Here is a 22,490-nt window from a genome sequence, read left to right on the forward strand (position 1 = left end):
TGGCCTATATCTCTGTACTGGTATAGATCTACTACTCACACCACTCCTCTCAGGATCCCTCCCCTTGACCCATATTCCTCTACTTTCTTCACTGCCTCAGCATATGACAACTTCTGTACTACTCTAACCCTGAAAAACCTCATCCTGCCTCTCGCGCATGGGACATTTCTGATCTCGCTGTGCAATATATTTTCAGTAACCACAAATATGAGATTTTCAGCTGTTTGAATCTGGTGTACGAAACCGAAGGTAAACTAAGCAAATACCAAACTTAAGCATGGGAAACATAGAAATAGCGCACATAGAACATATATATCGCTTCTTAGTCTTGCTTTCGATGTGAATGACAGATCTATAACTCACATTTCTATGTGAATTTGGTCGAGTCACCCAAAAAGTTACATATTGCAGCTTTAAGAATAAGAATAGTAGAATGCACCAGGTGGAAAATCACGTTTTTGACTGTACTGGACCTTTAAAACTGCAGCGTTTTCTCTACGCCTTATGGCAAAATGTGTAGAATTGCAGTAAATTAACATTAAAACATACATTTTTCTCTCCACTGTCAAGAGGGGGGCCACTAAAATAATTTGCAGAGAGGTGGGGGCCCCCCAACCAAGTCTCGCTTAGGGCCCCCTAAAGGCTAGAGCCGTCCCTATGTATGTGTGTGTGTGTGTAATTTCTCATTGTATCTACAACCTCAAAGAATGAGAACCAATCAAGAATCAGAACAGACACTACACTGAAGGTGTCAGGGTGGCAATTGACAGAAAATAAGCAACTTGATAGCGTCACGTTGATGTAGGCTACAATAACCAGGTTTCCATCCATGCTCATGTCTCCACCCTAACAATGGGATAAGCTTAGGTCCAAAATAAGCCCATAGAAATGCATTGGGCTTATTTTGGACAGATTTTTTCAAGAGTGAAACCTCTCGCTTCGCCTCTTCCACTCTGTTTCCATCCAACCATTTCATGCGGATGGAATGCATAAAAAAAATGTCACGACAGGCCTTATGGAAACAGCACATTTATATGTACAATTTGACTGTAGCTAAATTTCCAACCAATTGGCGACAGATTTTCATCCGAATATTCTAGAATCGGCATTAAAAAAAGTGCATTTCCCCACCAGTTGTGTTTCCACCAAACGGACACGTTGCAGATAGAAATCATTGCATGATGACGTAGTGCATACAAAATGTACTTTTTCGCTTACATTTTCATTTACCGAATAAAAATCTAATGTTCAATGTGTTTCCATCACATTTTGAACTCTACCGATAGTTTTGTCACAAAAACTGTTGCGTTAAATAGCCTACTCTGGTCTTGGCACGTGCCCTCTAGCCAACAGCTTGCAGATAGCCTACAGTGCAGGTAGGATGTGCGGTAGGCTAGTCTACATGATGAGATTATTATGGAGAATGTTTTTATTTGTCAAACGGCAGTCAAGCATCGATCATCATGTCACCAGAATAAGATCCTCGATATTTATTGGAAAGGAGCATAAAGATCACAGTGCACTTTCACCACCCTGTGAAGTTCATCATAACTTGTCATCTGTAGCCTAATAAACTGCATATTTTCCCGAGTTGTAGTGGGAGGACACAACATATGCATATCATCGTGTGACTCCAAGTTTACTGGTTATTATATCAATATTTGCAAAGGCGTTTCCACTGCCATTTCTCGCATAATTAATTTTAATGACACAAAAAGATCCCACCATATCGAACAAAGAAATGATCTAAAATTGTTTCAAAACTTCCTGTTTCCATCACAGCTGTCATGATTTTTTTGATTTGTCAAATGGCAGTCAAGCATCTATCATCATGTCACCAGAATAAGACCCTAGATATTTATTGGAAAGGAGCATCAAGCTCATCACCTTGCACTTTCACCACCCTGTGAAGTTCATCATAATGTATTTAATCTGTAGCCTAATAAACTGCATGGCATCACAAGTTATTATTATATCAATATTTGCATAAAGGCGTTTCCACCACATAATTCATTTTATGGACACAAAAAGATCCCACCATGTCTAATGAACACATGATCTGTCTGCATTTATAAAATTGTACCGAAACTTCCTGTTTCCATCACAGCTGTCATGATTTTTTAAATATGGTATGACTTTACTCGCATAAAAACTGTGGAGGGGTCCTTTGAGCTTCGGCAGCTAACTGCTTCCATAGTATGTAAACGTGGTTAAAGAGCGACTGCCTTTAAAAAGCAACGAATCCCTTTGAAAACAACCTTTGTGGCATCATTATGAGCCAGAAACAGTAATTCTAGTGTCAAAATCTTTCACTGAGGATGGGAGGACATGTCCCTCCCCACATTATGAAATTGCATTTTTGTCCCCCACAGTTTTATCATTGGAATGTGATACAAAACGAGGCAACGGTGTGCTTTAGGACCATGCGGACGCGTCCGAGCGGTCGGGTAGGCTAACAAAAATAAATGTCCCCCCCACTTCTAAAACCAAAGTTGCCCCCCTGGTGAAAATTGACTACAAAGTGTAAATAGGATCATTTTGGTCATAAGTGAATCTCGTCTAAAACGGAGATTGGAACATCCATGCATCACAACGGTAAATGAAGGTTGGGTTTTGATTTGACATGTTCATTTGCCCACTAACATGGGGTGAGCAGCTGCGGTGATAGCTCTCTATCCAATAGCATAGACAGTGTGACAGACCTGCTCAGCAGCTCTGACTGTTTACATAAGACAACACATCACACATTTTTTTACTTGAGAAATACTGCACCAAACACCTATAATTACAGATTTCTTGAGTTATCTTAGATTCATTCTGGGGATTTTGAGGAAGTGATATATGCTTCTGCGTCTACAGTGTCTCGTGGGGGACAAACATCATTAACCAAATGCGGAATTGGTCAGGAAACACATCGTCAAGACTGAAATCTCGTTTTTCGAATGAGCAACAGAAAAACACAAGTGCCAATCGGCGTGTTCAGTGGCTCTTTAATGTTGACAAAACTAAATTCCTAGTGTTTGTGATGCCCGCTATTTGGTGCAACAGAGACCCGGTGGAGAGTGGGGTGAAATAGAAGAGTCACTGTCTGTTCTTTTGAGTTTTGATGTTGAGTCTTTACTTGACAAAGTAATGTTAGGATATATCAGTTATCCAGTACGAGGTTTTGTGCCGAACCCGCTGTAGTGTTTCAGGTGCCAAGTGTATGGTCATATTGCAGCAGTGCGTAGGAGGAAGATTCCTAGATGTGAGAAGTGTACAGGAAGGAATGAGACAAAGGAATGTGTAGTATCGGTGGAAAAAATTGTGTGTGTTAACTCTAGGGGTACCCATGGTGCTGGAGATCAGAAGTGTCCGGTTAGAGAAAGGCATGTTGAGGTTGCTAGGATCAGAGTAGTGCAGAAGGTGTCATATGCTGAGGGAGTGAAGATAGTAGTAGAGGAAGATGGGTCCAGGGCGAAGGATCCTAAGAGGATCCCTGTGAGTAGGATAAGGCCAGTAGAGATTGAAAGGAATAACATGTGCTTCAGTAAGTGTGTTTCTTAGCGTCCATGCCATCGTTATCAATTGTACCGCAGAAATGGAACGTAAATCACAGAAAATAGATGTTGTGCTGGCAGCTGCAGAAAAGTACTTGGGTGTAAGTGATTTTACTGCAGAAGAGTTACACGGTGTGTTGAACGATAGTGTCTTGTCCTCCCAGGCTGCTGGCCTGGTGTAGGATCAGATAGTGGTGAGGTTTTAAAGGGTCTAGGGTTAGTTGGTACTGCAGTTTTTCTCCCTTTTCCCCATCCTTTGTCCCGTCCCTTTTTGTCTCACAAAGTGTAATGAATTCCCACTCCAGAACAGTAGGCGGAAACACAGGGCTAGATAAGACAAATAGATTAAATAGAGAGGCTGTGACAATACAAATTTAAAGAAGAAGAAGGTCAGATATTTTTTGGGTTGGTGAAATAGATTATGCGACAATTGCGATGGAAACGCTTTTATGCACAAATATTGATAGAAAAACCATAATGTCGTAAGCGATGATGTTGTAGCCTACTTACACCACGACATATAAAAGCATGTAGAGTTTATAGGCAGATGGAATAAGTTATGATGAACTTCATAACTTATTTGATAACTTCATAACTTATGGTGGTTATATGCACGGTGATGAGCTTCATCCAAATGTTCTAATAAATATCGAGAGTAGGCTATAATTTGAATGACGCTGTTGCTAGCAGATTGTAATGGGCTGATGTGATGCTCCATTAGCCATTACAGGATAGGTACTGTTTGGCGTAGCAGTGAATTTTCGACCAACATTAACTATCTTCGTTCTTGATTCGGCCAAACATGTATCTTCTAAAATGTCCGTGTCCAGTTGCAGGTGGTTCGTTAGAATTTGTAAAATGCTCAGTTATTAAAATAAATAAATGTTTTGCTCCATGAAGTAATGCAACAATGTGTACGCCGCCATTTTGTCTATTTCAAATCTTCTCTCACTGATTGAGACAGTTGGGTCCATCCAGGGGTGAAAGTAAGGTGGTACTGTCCGGTACAGAGTCCCAGCAAAATAAATAGTGGGGGTACACCATACCGGTAAAACATGAGCCTATCACAATAATTAAAACAAAATGTCAAAAAAACTGTAGGCTATTACACCATTATTTATCATTACCGCATGTCAGAGGCATGAAAAACTTGAAAACGGGTGGTATAGCAGCCTATATACTCCAAAATGCGATGTGGTTCAATGAGAACACTGACATTTTAGGCCCACAGAGATCCTTTTGAAATAATAGGGATTCTATATGTAATTTTATGATTAGACCCATCATTTTTTGGGTGCGTGCACACATAGTCCCATATCGGGACAAAATGTAATCTACTTTCACCGCTGGGTCCACCCCAAAGTGCCGCATGTCACGATGACACATGTTCAAAACATCTATAAGTGACTTTCTTGAGGTTCACAATCATTTTTAGATACTTTCTCATGATTTGGACTTAATCTTAAAACATTAGCATATGGAAACAGTGCCAGGGATTGCTGTCATACCTTGTCCATAGACTGCTTACAGGGTAAGGAAACCAATATGTCATTTTGTAATTTGGGTGAACTATCCCTTTAAACTTCAATTGATTTATTCAGTACATGAAAACTTAAGTGCAAAAGTCATTTTATATACACTACATCATCACACACAGCATTTTATCCGCTAATAAGTCAGTTTGATGGAAACACTTCTGTTGGGAGAATGTGCATATTGTTTCTATGCTGATTTTCTATTCACCTGAAAATCTATCGCCAATTGGATGTCAACCTAGCTGATCCAGAATAGTTTATAAAACCACAAGCTCTTGATATTTCGTAAGTTACAATGACCAAGGTTTTCTAAATATTACACAATTTGTGTGTTTTGTACATAGATACAGTATTTTATTATTCTTTAAAACTATTAAGTTGCGCCATGTACAGTGAGGGAAAAAAGCATTTGATCCCCTGCTGATTTTGTACGTTTGCCCACTGACAAAGAAATGATCAGTCTATAATTTTAATGGTAGGTTTATTTGAACAGTGAGAGACAGAATAACAACAAAAAAATCCAGAAAAACGCATGTAAAAAATGTTATAAATTGATTTGCATTTTAATGAGGGAAATAAGTATTTGACCCCCTCTCAATCAGAAAGATTTCTGGCTCCCAGGTGTCTTTTATACAAGTAACGAGCTGAGATTAGAAGCACACTCTTAAAGGGAGTGCTCCTAATCTCAGTTTGTTACCTGTATAAAAGACACCTGTCCACTGAAGCAATCAATCAGATTCCAAAATCTCCACCATGGCCAAGACCAAAGCGCTCTCCAAGGATGTCAGGGACCTGATTGTAGACCTACACAAGGCTGGAATGGGCTACAAGACCATTGCCAAGCAGATTGGTGAGAAGGTGACAACAGTTGGTGCGATTATTCGCAATGGAAGAAACACAAAATAACTGTCAATCTCCCTCTGCCTGGGGCTCCATGCAAGATCTCACCTCGTGGAGTTGCAATGATCATGAGAACGGTGAGGAATCAGCCCAGAACTACACGGGAGGATCTTGTCAATGATCTCAAAGCAGCTTGGACCATAGTCACCAAGAAAACAATTGGTAACACACTACGCCGTGAAGGACTGAAATCCTGCAGCACCCGCAAGGTCCCCCTGCTCAAGAAAGCACATATACAGGCCCGTCTGAAGTTTGCCAATGAACATCTGAATGATTCAGAGGAGAACTGGGTGAAAGTGTTGTGATCAGATGAGACCAAAATTGAGCTCTTTGGCATCAACTCAACTCGCCGTGTTTGGAGGAGGAGGAATGCTGCCTATGACCCCAAGAACACCATCCCCACCGTCAAACATGGAGGTGGAAACATTAAGCTTTGGGGGTGTTTTTCTGCTAAGGGGACAGGACAACTTTACTGCATCAAAGGGACGATGGACGGGGCCGTGTACCGTCAAATCTTGGGTGAGAACCTCCTTCCCTCAGCCAGGGCATTGAAAATGAGTCGTGGATGGGTATTCCAGCATGACAATGACCCAAAACACACGGCCAAGGCAACAAAGGAGTGGCTCAAGAAGAAGCACATTAAGGTCCTGGAGTGGCCTAGCCAGTCTCCAGACCTTAATCCCATAGAAAATCTGTGGAGGGAGCTGAAGGTTCGAGTTGCCAAACGTCAGCCTCAAAACCTTAATGACTTGGAGAAGATCTGCAAAGAGGAGTGGGACAAAATCCCTCCTGAAATGTGTGCAAACCTGGTGGCCAACTACAAGAAACGTCTGACCTCTGTGATTGCCAACAAGGGTTTTGCCACCAGGTACTAAGTAATGTTTTGCAGAGGGGTCAAATACTTATTTCCCTCATTAAAATGCAAATCAATTTATAACATTTCTGACATGCGTTTTTCTGGATTTTGTTGTTGTTATTCTGTCTCTCACTGTTCAAATAAACCTACCATTAAAATTATAGACTGATCATGTCTTTGTCAGTGGGCAAACGTACAGAATCAGCAGGGGATCAAATACTTTTTTCTCTCACTGTATCTTCTGTAAGCATGGTCTTCTGTGCCTCTCGCGCCTCCTAAAAAAGTATGTTATGTTCAAATGATATACCATTGTTGAAAGAAGGAGGTCGACTACAACATAGAAAGTCATATTTTATTGTAACACTGATAAGAATGGTAACACATTGAGGTAAGTTAAATAATCCACTTCTGTCAAGTTCTCTGTCCTGCAGTGGCACACAGTGGCACACAGCCAATCAGAGTTAGAATCCACAAAGTCTGCAGGAGCTAGTACCATCCCAAGTCTGTCCAGTTCACAGTTTTAATACAAAGTTGTTTTTTTCCTTTTGATAAAGTAGAGCACTAGTTTTTCATCATGACATCTCCATTTAGTTGGCTTACAAGTGTATTTTACAGGGTTAAGACTGTTAAAAAATCCCCTGAGGGAGAAGAGAACATTCTGGTGTTTTTGATATGAGAGAGAACAGAAGCCAATCCACTCCAGACATGACTTGCTGAGTCTGTTTCTGCTGATGTCTTGGCACGGTCTCACAGGGCACTATGAGATAGAGATAGGGGTTGAGTCCTTGGTGGGGAGGGAAGGCGGTCAAAGGATGGTCTCTCTACACAAAAGGCTTTGAGTGCGTTCAGAGGGTGAGGGAGAGGAGTCCAGGGGAGCAGGGGGGTTGGGAGGCCCTGGTGCTGTAGGTGGACGGCGCAGGGATGAGGAAGGGGAACTCAAGGCCCCACAGCTTTGGAGGTGCAGGTCTTCATGGGCACGCTTCCTTGGGCTGCCGATGATGCGTTGTGACTGTGTCATCACCTGTGCAAAGTAACAGACACAAACAAACAAATCCATAAATATAACTGACCAACAATTTAGACCAGAATGATACAACAATGGTTTCATTAAGTTATCAGACCAGCTTATTTTATGCATTCATATGCATTCATACTCATGCCCATCGATAGACGTACCTGATCTATGACATTGGCACTGAATATAGCTTCCTCCATGTGTCTCTCGTCAGACTTGATGACATACTTGATGCTGTTGACCACTTGCTGGACTTCTGGAGGTAAACTACAGTTGGAGTGCTCCAGGAATTTGGCCACCAGGATTTTGGTGTCTTTATACGTCTTGAGGTCAGCCAGAGAGTGTGGGCGCTCATTGGAGACCGTGTGCAGGGCTCGTGGTTTGAGGCGGATGTCCACTTTCCTCCCCTCCTTCTGCTTCCTGCCACTGCAGGTGCTGACTTTGGCAGCAGTGTGGAGAGAAGCTGACACCTCTGTAGACTCTGAACATACCGAAGACACAAACAGACAACAACATCCAATCAGGCGGGACTCAACACATTCAACACATTTGCACATTCTGTAGGTGAACGCTATTTTCTCCTACGAGTTGCTGTTCTAAATGGGTGTTTTCGCCAGAGGTACGTGTAGACTGCCAGGTTAGGTGGGGAGTGACCTGGTGGGGAAATGTGAAAGGCATACATTGTTGAGAGGTGGTAAAGGCTCTGGTGTGGTGGGCGTTACCTTGCTCTGGTGAAGTCTGAGGAGAATCTTCAGGAGGAGGGTTGCTTGCAGAGGGGCAGCCACAGCTGTCACCTGCAGAGGGAGATGTTAACTTTATGGTGAACAAGTACTCATGCTAAAGTATATTATCTGCATTTCACCAAATTAAGTGATGCTAGTTACCTATAATTGTATCACTTATCACTACAGTCACAGTGGCAAGTGTGGTCTGATTAACCCTGTTCATCTCAACAGTAATGACAGAATCTTTCCTAACCAACATGTTAGTGCAACAACCCATGAGGAGCAGTGCCGTGCCGACACAGGAGCAACTAACGTACTTCCAGATATGGAGGTACAGGAGATAGGGTCGCTGGTGGAGCGTACGATTCGAGCCAGCTTGAGATACCGCCTGCCAGACCGGAGCATGCGGGGTCGCTCTGCGGGCGCAGAGGTAGAAGGGGGCTGCGAGGCCGGGGAGGAGGAAGAGGAGGATGGGGACCACACACTGAAGCACAGCCGGGAGCCACGGGGCCGGGCAGGGGGGGACGGGGAGGGGCAGGTAGGGAGGCTCTGGGCTGCTGAGGCTGCCTCTACGGAGGCTGTGGATGCAGAGGTGGAGGCAGAGGGCAGGGAGGGAGGAGTTGGAGGAACATGAAGAATCAGCTGCTTCCTACTGGCTCGTTCTCTGAGGTGTGTGTGTAGCGTTGCTCCTCCCTTGGCCTCCTCGTGCTCCAGTGTGTTGATGTTCTCTATGGACCAGTTTGGAGAGCGGGGAATGGAGTCCTGGTTGTGGGAGGAATCGCTGTAGCCAGTGTCGTTGAGCCGGGCCGGGCCATGATGGCGGTGGGAGAAGCGGGCACTGAGCTCTAGACTGATACAGCTGCCATCAGTCGGGGCGGTGTGCAGCGTGCCGTAGGGAGAGGAGTCAGAGCCCTGCACCTCCAGGGAACAGAGATCCTCTGAAGAGCAACTGTGGTCTGGAATTTCTGCCACCTCCTCTGATACCATTAGAGAGGCACTGTCCACAGAGGCTAGGACAGGACACAGGAGAGCACAAGCATCAGCTGCACAGACCAAACTCCAGTACAGGCATAGATATCAAACATGGCTAAACCCTATGGATGAGATACACCAGCCTGTTCACACACACAGTCAATGTGGTGTGAGGGATGGCTGTAGTGATAGTGATTAAGCCTTCCTTACCCTGAGTACTGAGACCAGCTGTGGTGTTTCTCTCACAGAGGCTGGACTCAGTGGCCTGCTGATCAATGCTGGTAGTGACCTGCAGAGAGGAGCAAATGGACACACACACACACATAAATTATTAGTTCTTACAGTTAACAAAGGAGACACATTTCCAAAGGGATAATGAGTGAGGGAACCAAATAATTCTGCCATTAGTGAAACCCATATTAAAGATGAGGAACAGGTGGGAGAGGCGGAGAATCCTTTTGGAGAACATCTGTCAGAGGCCTCTGCTTCTTCCCGACACATCTGGCAACCATGTGCTCATTACCACACTCTGGCCAGTAGAGGGCTCTCCAAGCACACATCATCCACTCTACATCAGGAATTCCATTGGGATTTTAGAGGTGGTGAACTGTCACTATAATGTGGTTTTCTTAGATAATTGTATGCTTATTATGTTATGTGTTATGTGTGCTTGCTTTCTCATCCCATCATGATGAGTATTTCTAAATCATAGCAGTGAATATGAAAAAGGATAACCAGGGTCTTAGAAGCATGTAATGCTGTGTAGTGTCTGTAGTACCATTTAATATACAGTATGTTCCAATACAAAGCCTCAGTCTTACCGTTCATAAGCTGCAGTCACCTGTACAAACTGATCATTTGGGGTCCATGCCTCTATTCTAGTCAACCTGCTAGGTGAGCGATGAGAGTGGGATCTAGATCCCTCCGATTGCAGCTGCTCCCCTATGAGGCATACATCTAACAGCAACCAGTGCCCTCAGGTGCTCTCCCTGCATCAACACTTCAAAGGCATGTACTTCAGGTGAGAAAACGCTATGTTGATTTGACCTCATTCACAGATTCTTTGTTAGAAGATCATTTTCAGAAAATCTGTGCGAAAAGCTCTAAAAGATGCGGGGAAGCCTTTTGGTATTACATTTTAGAGCAAATAATATATGTTGAATTTTTTTGTTAAGCTTGCATTCAATTGCCACTCCCTGTTGCACACAACAAGCTTCCATTCCCCCTGTCACAAGGGGATGTATGGCTGATTTAAGATGAAATCGTCAACCCTGTTACAGTCAACCCTGTTACTTTATTTGGCACTTAATAGGCAATAACTATAGTCTTTTAAAAAATGCAACCTCAAGAGATGGGAAAAATTGAACATGTGCTCTTTATGACAATATTAAAATGAGATGAAATCAAATGTTTGTTTTTTTACCAAGTTACACTTCTCGAATGCACCGAATTGGTGGAACGACCCAGCTGCATTAAAACAGGAAACCAACTATATTCCTTGAAGAAGTGACAACTCCCATTTTCTCCAGGTGGACAACAATAGTACCTCCATGAGTTCATAGGAAAAACAGGATGTTACATTAAACTCATCAAACTGAAATCTATACCTGCTCTGATGTTCTAGCAGAAAAGATGTGCCTTCTGTATCTCATCTAAAATATACTTTTTCCATCACACCTATAGTGCATTCGGAAATTATTCAGACCCCTTTACTTTTTCCACATTTTGTTAGGTTACAGCCTTATTCTAAAATGGACTAAATAAATTGTTTTCCTCATCAATCTACACACAATACCCCATAATGACAAAGTGACAACAGGTTTTTAGAAATTTTAGCAAATTTATTAAAAATAAAAACAAAAATACCTTATTTACATAAGTATTCAGACCCTATGCTATGAGACTCAAAATTGAGCTCAGGTGCATCCTGTTTCCATTGATCATCCTTGAGATGTTTCTACAACTTGATTAGAGTCCACCTGTTGTAAATTCAATTGATTGGACATGATTTGGAAAGGCATACACCTGTCTATATAAGGTCCAACATTTGACAGTGCATGTCAGAGCAAAAACCAAGCCATGAGGTCGAAGGAATTGTCCGTAAAGCTCCGAGACAGGATTGTGTCGAGGCACAGATCTGGGGAAGGGTATCAAAACATTTCTGCAGCATTGAAGGTCCCCAAGAACAACAGTGGCCTCCATCATTCTTAAATGGAAGAAGTTTGGAACCACCAAGACTCTTCCTAGAGCTGGTGGCCCGGCCAAACTGAGCAATCGGGAGAGAAGGGCCTTGGTCAGGGAGGTGACCAAGAACCCGATGGTCACTCTGACAGAGCTCCAGAGTTCCTCTGTGGAGATGGGAGAACCTTCCAGAAGGACAACCATCTCTGCAGCACTCCACCAATCAGGCCTTTATGGTAGAGTGGCCAGATGGAAGACACTCCTCAGTAAAAGACACATGACAGCCCGCTTGGAGTTTGCCAAAAGGCACTTAAAGGACTCTCAGACCATGAGAAACAAGATTCTCTGGTCTGATAAAACCAAGATTGAACTCTTTGGCCTGAATGCCAAGCGTCACGTCTGGAGGAAACCTGGCACCATCCCTACGGTGAAGCATGGTGGTGGCAGCATCATGCTGTGGGATGTTTTTCGGTGGCAGAGACGGGGAGACTAGTCAGGATCGAGGGAAAGATGAACGGAGCAAAGTACAGAGAGATCCTTGATGAAAACCTGCTCCAGAGCGCTCAGGACCTCAGACTGGGGCGAAGGTTCACCTTCCAACAGGACAACGACCCTAAACACACAGCCAAGACAACGCAGGAGTGGCTTCGGGACAAGTCTCTGAATGTCTTTGAGTGGCCCAGCCAGAGCCCGGACTTGAACCCGATTGAACATCTCTGGAGAGACCTGAAAATAGCTGTGCAGCGACGCTCCCCATCCAACCTGACAGAGCTTGAGAGGATCTGCAGAGAAGAATGGGAGAAACACCCCAAATATAGGTGTGCGAAGCTTGTAGCGTCATACCCAAGAAGACTCAAGGCTGTAATCGCTGCCAAAGGTGCTTCAACAAAGTACTGAGTAAAGGGTCTGAATACTTATGTAAATGTGATATTTCAGTTTTCAGCTAAAAAATCTAAAAACCTGTTTTTGCTTTGGGGTATTGTGTTTAGATTGATGAGGGAAAAAAACAATTTAATCCATTTTAGAATAATGCTGTAACGTAACAAAATGTGGAAAAAGTAAAGGGGTCTGAATACTTTCCGAATGCACTGTATGTGTGTGCTGCTGTCTTACAGGAGGCCTTATGAAGTCAGCAGTGAATTGGGTCATCTGCAGAAGGAAATGTCACACATCTTTATTATTTATCCCTTATTAGAGCCTGTGGCAGTCATTTACACACAGAGAGAGAGGAGCATAACATCCTCTCACCTCACTAATCATCAACCCAAATAGAAACTAGCTAGCTTCTCTCTGTGTACTTCTCCTTCTCTCTTTGTGATCTCATACAACAACTTCTTCTGAAGTCAAAATGCCTTTCTTAGCACTCTCCTTTGTAGTTGTGTTCTTACAGTATGCATGTAAACAGGAAAGTATTCAACAGTGAGAGGGGTTCTAAACTATTCTCAGACTGTGAATAGAGAATGTATAATGTTAGAAGAGGCTGGCTAGTACACTGGTCTTTTATGAGGGAAGGATGGTAGTGGTACTCACCTGACTGGCAGGGGTCTGCCCCATCCCCAGCCCCACCACAGACTCATATGACGGGGGCAACTCAGAGGGGTAGAGGGTCCCAGGGCTGTTGATGGGCACTCCATAGATGGCACTGAACGGGGAGTGTGGGAAGTCCAGATGTAGACTTCTGAATGAGAGAAACAGGAGGGAGGAAAGGTGTGAGGAGAGAAAGAATACAAATATCCTCTTATTCCTCAATCCAGCAACACTTCAATTTAGAGTGAACACACACATTCAATTGGTTGAGAAACACTAACAAAACTGTTTATTGCTTTTCATGTGTCGTTAATTAAAGATATCTCACCCATGCAAGAGCCATCTTTTTTTTAATTAAAACCCATTCTCCTGTGAAGTGGCAAAGTATAAAATACAACTTGAGTGTCGGAATCAATCATCCAGCACATGATGATGTCATGACATGTTTCTGCCCTCAGCTAGGGGACTCAATAATGGCTTCCTCTACATGTTTCTATTTACAGCCTAATTGACAACAACACATGGCATCTAGCCAAGCAGCTGGATCAGCATGCTTTCAAAGATGTGGGAATAGAACTGACTCTCTTATACCAAGGGGAAGGAGATCAATGGCACATTTACACAAGGCCATGGATGTTACCAGTGCTCCTTAACAAACCACTACAACATTCTAATAGTCTGTACTGAGCATTGTGAGTGGCTTGGACCAAGGGCTCCACAGAATACATATTTAGGCCTGATCACCGACAACGATGAGACAGCCTATAGGGAGGAGGTCAGAGACCTGGCAGTGTGGTGCCAGGACAACAACCTCTCCCTCAATGTGAGCAAGACAAAGGAGCTGATCGTGGACTACAGGAAAAGGAGGGCCAACCAGGCCCCCATTAACATCGACGGGGCTGCAGTGGAGCGGTCGAGAGTTTCAAGTTCCTTGGTGTCCACATCACCAACAAACTATCATGGTCCAAACACACCAAGACAGTCGTGAAGAGGGCACGACAACACCTTTTCCCCCTCAGGACACTGAAAAGATTTGGCATGGGTCCCCAGGTCCTCAAAAAGTTATACAGCTGCACCATTGAGAGCATCCTGACCAGTTGCATCACCGCCTGGTATGGCAACTGCTTGGCATCCGACGTAAGGCGCTACAGAGAGTAGTGTGTCTGGCCCAGTACATCACTGGGGCCAAGCTTCCTGCCATCCAGGACCCATATACTAGGCGGTGTCAGAGGAAGGCCAAAAAAATTGTAAAAGACTCCCAAATCATAGACTGTTCTCTCTGCTACCGCACGCCAAGCGGTACCGGAGCGCCACTCAAGGACATTCAGAGATTTGTCCCGAAGCCACTCCTGCGTTGTCTTGGCTGTGTGCTTAGGGTCGTTGTCCTGTTGGAAGGTGAACCTTCGCCCCAGTCTGAGGTCCTGAGCGCTCTGGAGCAGGTTTTCATCAAGGATTTCTCTGTACTTTGCTCCGTTAATCTTTCCCTCGATTCTGGCTAGTCTTCACCGTAGGGATGGTGCCAGGTTTCCTCCAGACATGACGCTTGGCATTCAGGCCAAAGAGTTCAATCTTGGTTTCGTAAGACCAGAGCATTTTGTTTCTCATGGTCTGAGAGTCCTTTAAGTGCCTTTTGGCAAACTCCAAGCGGGCTGTCATGTGTCTTTTACTGAGGAGTGTCTTCCATCTGGCCACTCTACCATAAATGCCTGATTGGTGGAGTGCTGCAGAGATCGTTGTCCTTCTGGAAGGTTCTCCCATCTCCACAGAGGAACTCTAGAGCTCTGTCAGAGTTACCATCGGGTTCTTGGTCACCTCCCTGACCAAGGCCCTTCACCCTCGATTGCTCAGTTTGGCCGGGCGGCCAGCTCTAGGAAGAGTCTTGGTGGTTCCAAACTTCTTCCATTTAAGAATGATGAGGCCACTGTGTTCTTGGGGACCTTCAATGATGCAGACATTTTTTGGTACCCTTCCCCAGGTGTGTGCCTTTCCAAATCATGTCCAATCAATTGAATTTACCACAGGTAGACTCCAAGTTATAGGAATATCTCAAGGATGATCAATGGAAATAGGATACACCTGAGCTCAATTTCGAGTCTCATAGCAAAGGGTCTGAATACTTATGTAAATCAGGTATTTCTGTTTTTTATTTTTAATACATTTGCAAATAATTCTAAAAACCTGCTTCGCTTTGTCATTATGGGGTATTGTGTGTAGATTGATGAGGAAAGCAATTTATTTAGTCCATTTTAGAATAAGGCTGTAACGTAACAAAATGTGAATGTCTGAATACTTTCTGAATACTTTCCGAATGCATTGTATAGCTCAACATGTAAACAATGTGAGAGTTTAGCTATTCTCTGCTTCAGATGACAGATCCCCATAAGGTCAGTGATGCATGCCATATGATAAGCTGCAAAATGGATTCAGATAGCTGATATACTGAGACAATAAAATAAAATAGATTGGAGATCTTACAACTAGACAAAAAGGAAATGTTCATTTGAGAATACAACACAGAAACAGACACATTAGAGACAGAACCCCTTCTCTTCTTTATTGCAGGATTGTGATTAATCAACACTGACACTAGTTCATTTTGAATAATAGTTTAACAATTTAAACATCAACTTGTTTAAATTGTTAAACTATTATTCAAAATGAACTAGTGTCAATGTCAATGTTCATCACCACAAAATATACAAATAAGCTAACTCGTATGTAAAGATTAGACATCTTAGTCTAAACAACAATAGAACATTGAGTGGTAGTAACAAGTAGGCTATTATTACTAAATCACAATTTCAGGTGAACAAAATACTCCAAACCAGCGGTGACCAACCTTGCTCCACTGATCCCTGATCTACTGGGTGAGCAGACTTCTGTTCCAGCCCAGCAATAGCACACTTGATTATAAACTCATTAGGTTTGATAAGTTGAATCAGGTGTGTTTTTGCTGGACTGAAACAGAACCCTGCACACCTAGCAGACCTCCAGCAGGGCTGGCCTGGTCCAATTGTAATAGGTTTATACATTGTGTGTGATGTTTAACTGTGTTTTTGTATACATGTGCTAACATGTACCTATGTTAGCACATGTTGTTTACAAAAATACCGCTGGTATACACAATTGCTGTGTGAGAAGGTGTTAACGTTAGCCATTGTTTTGTAAATGTAGGCTGAAAAGTACCAGTGGCCTGGCTTTGGCCCCAAGTGAGAGCAGGTCCACCAGAGCCATGGCCCAGACACAGGTGCCGGCCCACGTGGATGGAAACAGAAAAGTCTGAGCCTTTTAGGTAAAACACTGGGATAAATCCTATATGGAAATGCACCATTAGTCTCTTGGGACATTCATTAGACCTCTCTCTTCATCTGCAGACAGGCTTTCACAGCTTTCCATATCTGAGGACAGAAAACATCACAAAGAAACAGGCTTCATTATACTGAAATTAGTCAGCACTGAACATTATGTTGCTATTATCTCTCTGTCCTCAAAGTTTTTCCCCCTTTGGACTGGAACTGGATAATCTTTTCATAATGTCCTCCCACAAGGTTACCTGCCCTGTCCAGTAGCCTATACTCTCCCTTTACTGAAAGCTGGAGCTGCAATTTCAGACTCTTCCATGGCTGTTATCTACAAATGCATTTGGAGACTGTTTTTAATTTACAATGATTACATCAAGATACTGTAGTTAGCTAATAGAAAGTTAGCTAGATGATGACATTGAATTCACTTCGCTAAACAGTGTATAAAGTTAGCTTGCTACCTAGCAGCTCAGTTGAGTTAGCCTACAGTGGCCTACTAGTAGTGTAATACATTGTTTTTTAACATTTCAAAATATATTTACTTACTTCAATAGGTTCTCCCACTACCTCCGTTTTTTCAGCCCTTATCTTTAATAATAATGGGCAATCTTCAAGATTTTTCGGTGGTAGCAAAGCGCAGCCAGCAGCCATATCGACGAATGGAGACAAGGTAAATGTCACGATCGTCGAACAGAGAGGACCAAGGCGCAGCGTTGCGGGTGAACATATTTATATTTAATGACTAGATCACACGATCAAAACAAAGAACGAAACGTGAAGTCCTTAGATACACAAACCAAAAGGAACAAGAAACCACAAAAAAACAAAGTGCAAGACAAACAGTTAAATATGGCTCCCAATCAGAGACACCCAGCTGACACTCGTTGCCTCTGATTGGGAGTCACTCAGCCCAACATAGAAAATTAAACATAGACTTACACACCCTGGCTCAACATAACATAGTCCCCAGAGCCAGGGCGTGACAGTACCCCCCCCCAAAGGCGCGGACTCCGGCCGCGCCAAACAACCACAACAGGGGAGGGACCGGGTGGGCACTCCGCCTCGGCGGCGGATCCGGCTCGGACACGACCCAGGCACGGGTTGTGCTGGACTGACGACGCACACCCCTGGCTTGATGCGTGGAGGAGGAACGGGCCGGACCGGGCTGGCGAGCGCACCCCTGACTTGGTGCGGGGAGCAGGAATGAGCCGGACCGGGCTGACGACGCACACCACTGACCCGGTGCGGGGAGCTTGGACGGGCCGGACCGGGCTGGCGACGCGCACCACAGACTTGGTGCGGAGAGCAGGAACGGGCCGGACAGGGCTGACGACGCACACCACTGGCTTGGTGCGGGAAGCTTGGATGGGCCGGACTGGGCTGGCGACGCGCACCACAGACTTGGTGCGGAGAGCAGGAACGGGCCGTGCCGGACTGACGACGCACACCACTGGCTTGGTGCGGGAAGCTTGGATGGGCCGGACTGGGCTGGCGACGCGCACCACAGACTTGGTGCGGAGAGCAGGAACGGGCCGGGCTGGGCTGTCGACGCACACCGTAGGCTTTGTGCGTGGAGCAGGGACAGGCCGGGCTGGGCTGTCGACGCACACCACTGACTTGGTGGGAATGTCAGGAACAGGCCGGGCTGGGCTGACGACGCGCACCACTGACTTGGTGGGAATGGCAGGAACAGGCCGGACCGTACTGGGGACACACACCACTGGCCCCACGCAGGGATCAGGAACGGGCCGGACCGGACTGGTAACACACCCCAGTACCTCTCGCCGTGCCTCCACACTTTCCCTCTCCTCTGTGCCCAGTGGCCCCCTAACCTGGCGGCCTTCTCTGCCAACGCTTTGCACCGCTCTAACCCAGTACACCTGCTGGCCCGACGCCGTGAGCCCCCTAAAAATTTCCTGGGGGTCTCTCCTCCCTCTTGCCAGACTCGCAATCATCTCCTCCCACGTCCATCCTCTCTCCTCGTCACGCTGCTTGATCCAGTCGAGGTTGCCACGGAGATCTGCCAGCGATGGCTCCTGAACACGCTGCTTGGTCTGGTTAAGGTGGTTTCTTCTGTCACGTTCGTCGAACAGAGAGGACCAAGGCGCAGCGTTGCGGGTGAACATATTTATATTTAATGACTAGATCACACGATCAAAACAAAGAACGAAACGTGAAGTCCTTAGATACACAAACCAAAAGGAACAAGAAACCACAAAACACAAAGTGCAAGACAAACAGTTAAATATGGCTCCCAATCAGAGACACCCAGCTGACACTCGTTGCCTCTGATTGGGAGTCACTCAGCCCAACATAGAAAATTAAACATAGACTTACACACCCTGGCTCAACATAACATAGTCCCCAGAGCCAGGGCGTGACAGTAAAAAGTGTGTTTGTCGACAGAGCAGTTTAGAACGTGTTGTGACGTTTGACTTAACCAGCGTAATCCACTTTCAATTTCAACAAATATAAATCGCAGCCTGGCGGCCACACTTGATCATTTGAAAACATGCACTACAGGTGTGTGGGGGGAGGGTTCTTGAAATTTAACAGCCAATCAAAATCAAACCGTTTTTGCAATACAAAATTCTCCAGGCATGACAATGACATGATTTTGGCGGTATGGCAACGCGAGCCTATATCAAACCCAATGTGACAGGTGCCAAAGGAGATGCTACAGCCAGTCATTCAAACAGGCATCATTGTAATGTTGTAAACCAGCTGTAGAGGAGAGGGCTATGTTGGTCAGCCAACACTCTGTCTGGTGGGAGGTTGTTAGGAGGTCAGAGTGTTGTGCTGCAGTCAGTACATCTGTACGTCTATCACCGAGGTGCAGGTGTTGCGTTTTGTTGCTTTGCTGTGGTACCTCTGTTCGCCCATCACCGGGGTCCAGGTGTTGTGTTGTGGTATGTTGTGTTTGTTCTGTTTTGTTGTGTGATGTTGTGTTGCGATACCTCTGTCCGTCCATCACCGGGGTGCAGGTGTACTCTGGGGGGTAGTAGGGTGGTGGAGGGATGGGTGGGATGAACTCGTCAAAGTCAAGGGTCTGGTGCAGGATGGTGCCGTGGGGGGTCATGCAGTCAGCGCTCAGGGCTCGTGCTCTGTGTGGCATGAACTGAAACAGACAGAGAGAGACACAAACCAGGCTTTTATTTCAGAGACAGTAAACCGTTGTCTATTTGTCTCATTCTGAAAGCTTTATACTGGGACCATTGTATGTGTTAATTTCAACAACATTCTATAGAAAAACGGCATCCAGAATAAGGTTATCTAGCAAACACAATTCTGTTTATTTTTGGAGACTTGGACAAAGGAACTACATGCAGTAGCAAGCGTCATTTTCGGTGGCAAAGTCGTTAAGGGCAGGACTAATAAAGACAGACACAATGGAGCAGGCTTTAGTAGGCAGCTAGCTTTATTCCTGGGAGCTGAAATCTTTCCTTGTGAAATGGGAATTAAGCCAGATTGAGAGGGGCTCTATGAGTGTACTGGGAATAGGAGGAGACAGGCCCTTTGTCATTCAACCTCCTGTGACCTAACGGCTGTACAGGCCAGTTTAATCTCTCCTGGTCTGTGTTTTTAAAACAGTGGCGTGTCTCACATTCCTCCTGCTCACAACCAGACGACGATGTGCCATTGAGAAGTGCCCATTCAGGACGCACTGCAGTTCAGCCTGTCTACTTTGAAGTTCAAATCTGACTTTGAGAAATGTGCCCATCTGTCGCTTTGTATCTGCCATCAATCATGTGTCATACAAGAACAGCATAGCAAGTTTACATAGATATATTCATTATCAGTCAAGGACAAAGATATGAAAACCTATCATTGAAATTCTGACTGAATAGTAAAACCTTGCCCTTACCAACCAAATCTGTATAATCTGTATAATTTTACAAAAAGTATTGTTTTGCATTTTCTTTTAGCCACAAAAGATCAAGAAACTGAACCAGGTGCAAAATCAACCTTAAGCTTATGGTCCTGTAGCTCATTATGTCTGTGCATTGACTGTGTAGCTGGGATCACTAGTGATGTCTTGTATTGCCACCCTGTGCTCTGAGATTAAACTAATCCCCTACTGCTCCAGTTGGCTGCAGCCTCCGCTCTAGCCCCTGCACCAGTCCCATTGCTAGTCCCTACATCTGCCCCAGCTCCAGCCCCAAACTCCTGCCTCACTAATATCATTCAGCTCTATCAATCTCCCACCCTGGGTTTATCTGCCATATACCCATCCAGGAGGCCACACAATTTACAGCTCAGCTCATAAACTGTACAAATCCTTCTTGTATACAATGTTAAACTTTATGCTCCAGAGATATTAAAGGGGTGCAGACAAACTCTGTGTCCGCTGATATTGCTTTGTTTTAATGGTGGCTATGAGGGCGCTACAGCCCACCAATTATCTGGGAAAGTCATTCTAAATGGGCTGAGAGCATTGCTCTGAAGGGCACAGGGACCAAATCAAATCAAATCAAATTTTATTGGTCACATGCGCCGAATACAACAGGTGCAGACATTACAGTGAAATGCTTACTTACAGCCCTTAACCAACAGTGCATTTATTTTAAACAAAAAAGTAAGAATAAAACAACAACAAAAAAGTGTTGAGAAAAAAAGAGCAGAAGTAAAAATAAAGTGACAGTAGGGAGGCTATATATACAATAGAATAAAGTGACAGTAGGGAGGCTATATATACAGGGGGGTACCGTTGCATAGTCAATGTGCGGGGGCACCGACTAGTTGAGGTAGTTGAGGTAATATGTACATGTGGGTAGAGTTAAAGTGACTATGCATAAATACTTAACAGAGTAGCAGCAGCGTAAAAAGTATGGGGTGGGGGGGCAGTGCAAATAGTCCGGGTAGCCATGATTAGCTGTTCAGGAGTCTTATGGCTTGGGGGTAGAAGCTGTTGAGAAGTCTTTTGGACCTAGACTTGGCACTCCGGTACCGCTTGCCGTGCGGTAGCGAGAGAGAACAGTCTATGACTAGGGTGACTGGAGTCTTTGACAATTTTGAGGGCCTTCCTCTGACACCGCCTGGTATAGAGGTCCTGGATGGCAGGGAGCTTTGCCCCTGTGATGTACTGGGCCGTACGCACTACCCTCTGTAGTGCCTTGCGGTCAGAGGCCAAGCAGTTGCCATACCAGGCGGTGATGCAACCAGTCAGGATGCTCTCGATGGTGCAGCTGTAGAATTTTTTTGAGGATCTGAGGACCCATGCCAAATCTTTTTAGTCTCCTGAGGGGGAATAGGCTTTGTCGTGCCCTCTTCACGACTGTCTTGGTGTGTTTGGACCATGATAGTTCGTTGGTGATGTGGACACCAAGGAACTTGAAGCTCTCAACCTGTTCCACTACAGCCCCGTCGATGAGAATGGGGGCGTGCTCAGTCCTCTTTTTTTCCTGTAGTCCACAATCATCTCCTTTGTCTTGGTCACGTTGAGGGAGAGGTTGTTGTCCTGGCACCACACGGCCAGATCTCTGACCTCCTCCTATAGGCTGTCTCATCGTTGTCGGTGATCAGGTCTAGCACTGTTGTGTCGTCGGCAAACTTAATGATGGTGTTGAGTCGTGCCTGGCCATGCAGTCATGGGTGAACAGAGAGTACAGGAGGGGACTGAGCACGCACCCCTGAGGGGCCCCCGTGTTGAGGATCAGTGTGGCAGATGTGTTGTTACCTACCCTTACCACCTGGGGGCGGCCCGTCAGGAAGTCCAGGATCCAGTTGCAGAGGGAGGTGTTTAGTCCCAGGATCCTTAGCTTAGTGATGAGCTTTGAGGGCACTATGGTGTTGAATGCTGAGCTGTAGTCAATGAATAGCATTCTCACGTAGGTGTTCCTCTTGTCCAGGTGGGAAAGGGCAGTGTGGAGTGCGATAGAGATTGCATCATCTGTGGATCTGTTGGGGCGGTATGCAAATTGGAGTGGGTCTAGGGTTT

The 22,490-nt window shown here is 45.0% G+C and overlaps 1 protein-coding gene across 2 annotated transcripts in view; it reads right to left on the minus strand.

Moving 5' to 3' along the window:
• Window positions 1–7,185: 7,185 nt before the first annotated feature.
• Window positions 7,186–22,490, minus strand: part of LOC121582900 (protein FAM189A1-like) — a 53,010-nt gene continuing 37,705 nt past the window's right edge. Inside the window, exons 5-11 of one of the 2 annotated variants that reach the window (XM_045209968.1) lie at window positions 19,510–19,670; window positions 13,254–13,401; window positions 9,753–9,831; window positions 9,224–9,580; window positions 8,568–8,639; window positions 8,007–8,326; window positions 7,186–7,851 (exon numbers count right to left, since the gene is read on the minus strand). In XM_045209968.1, the coding sequence (XP_045065903.1) occupies window positions 7,636–7,851; window positions 8,007–8,326; window positions 8,568–8,639; window positions 9,224–9,580; window positions 9,753–9,831; window positions 13,254–13,401; window positions 19,510–19,670 (1,353 nt within the window). In that variant the 3' untranslated portion in view covers window positions 7,186–7,635. Of the gene's footprint in view, window positions 7,852–8,006; window positions 8,327–8,567; window positions 8,640–8,887; window positions 9,581–9,752; window positions 9,832–13,253; window positions 13,402–19,509; window positions 19,671–22,490 lie in introns of both variants that reach the window. The other variant, XM_045209967.1, reaches the window with a different exon arrangement.

This window comes from Coregonus clupeaformis, chromosome 32, assembly GCF_020615455.1.
Source record: "Coregonus clupeaformis isolate EN_2021a chromosome 32, ASM2061545v1, whole genome shotgun sequence".
NCBI lineage: Eukaryota > Metazoa > Chordata > Actinopteri > Salmoniformes > Salmonidae > Coregonus > Coregonus clupeaformis.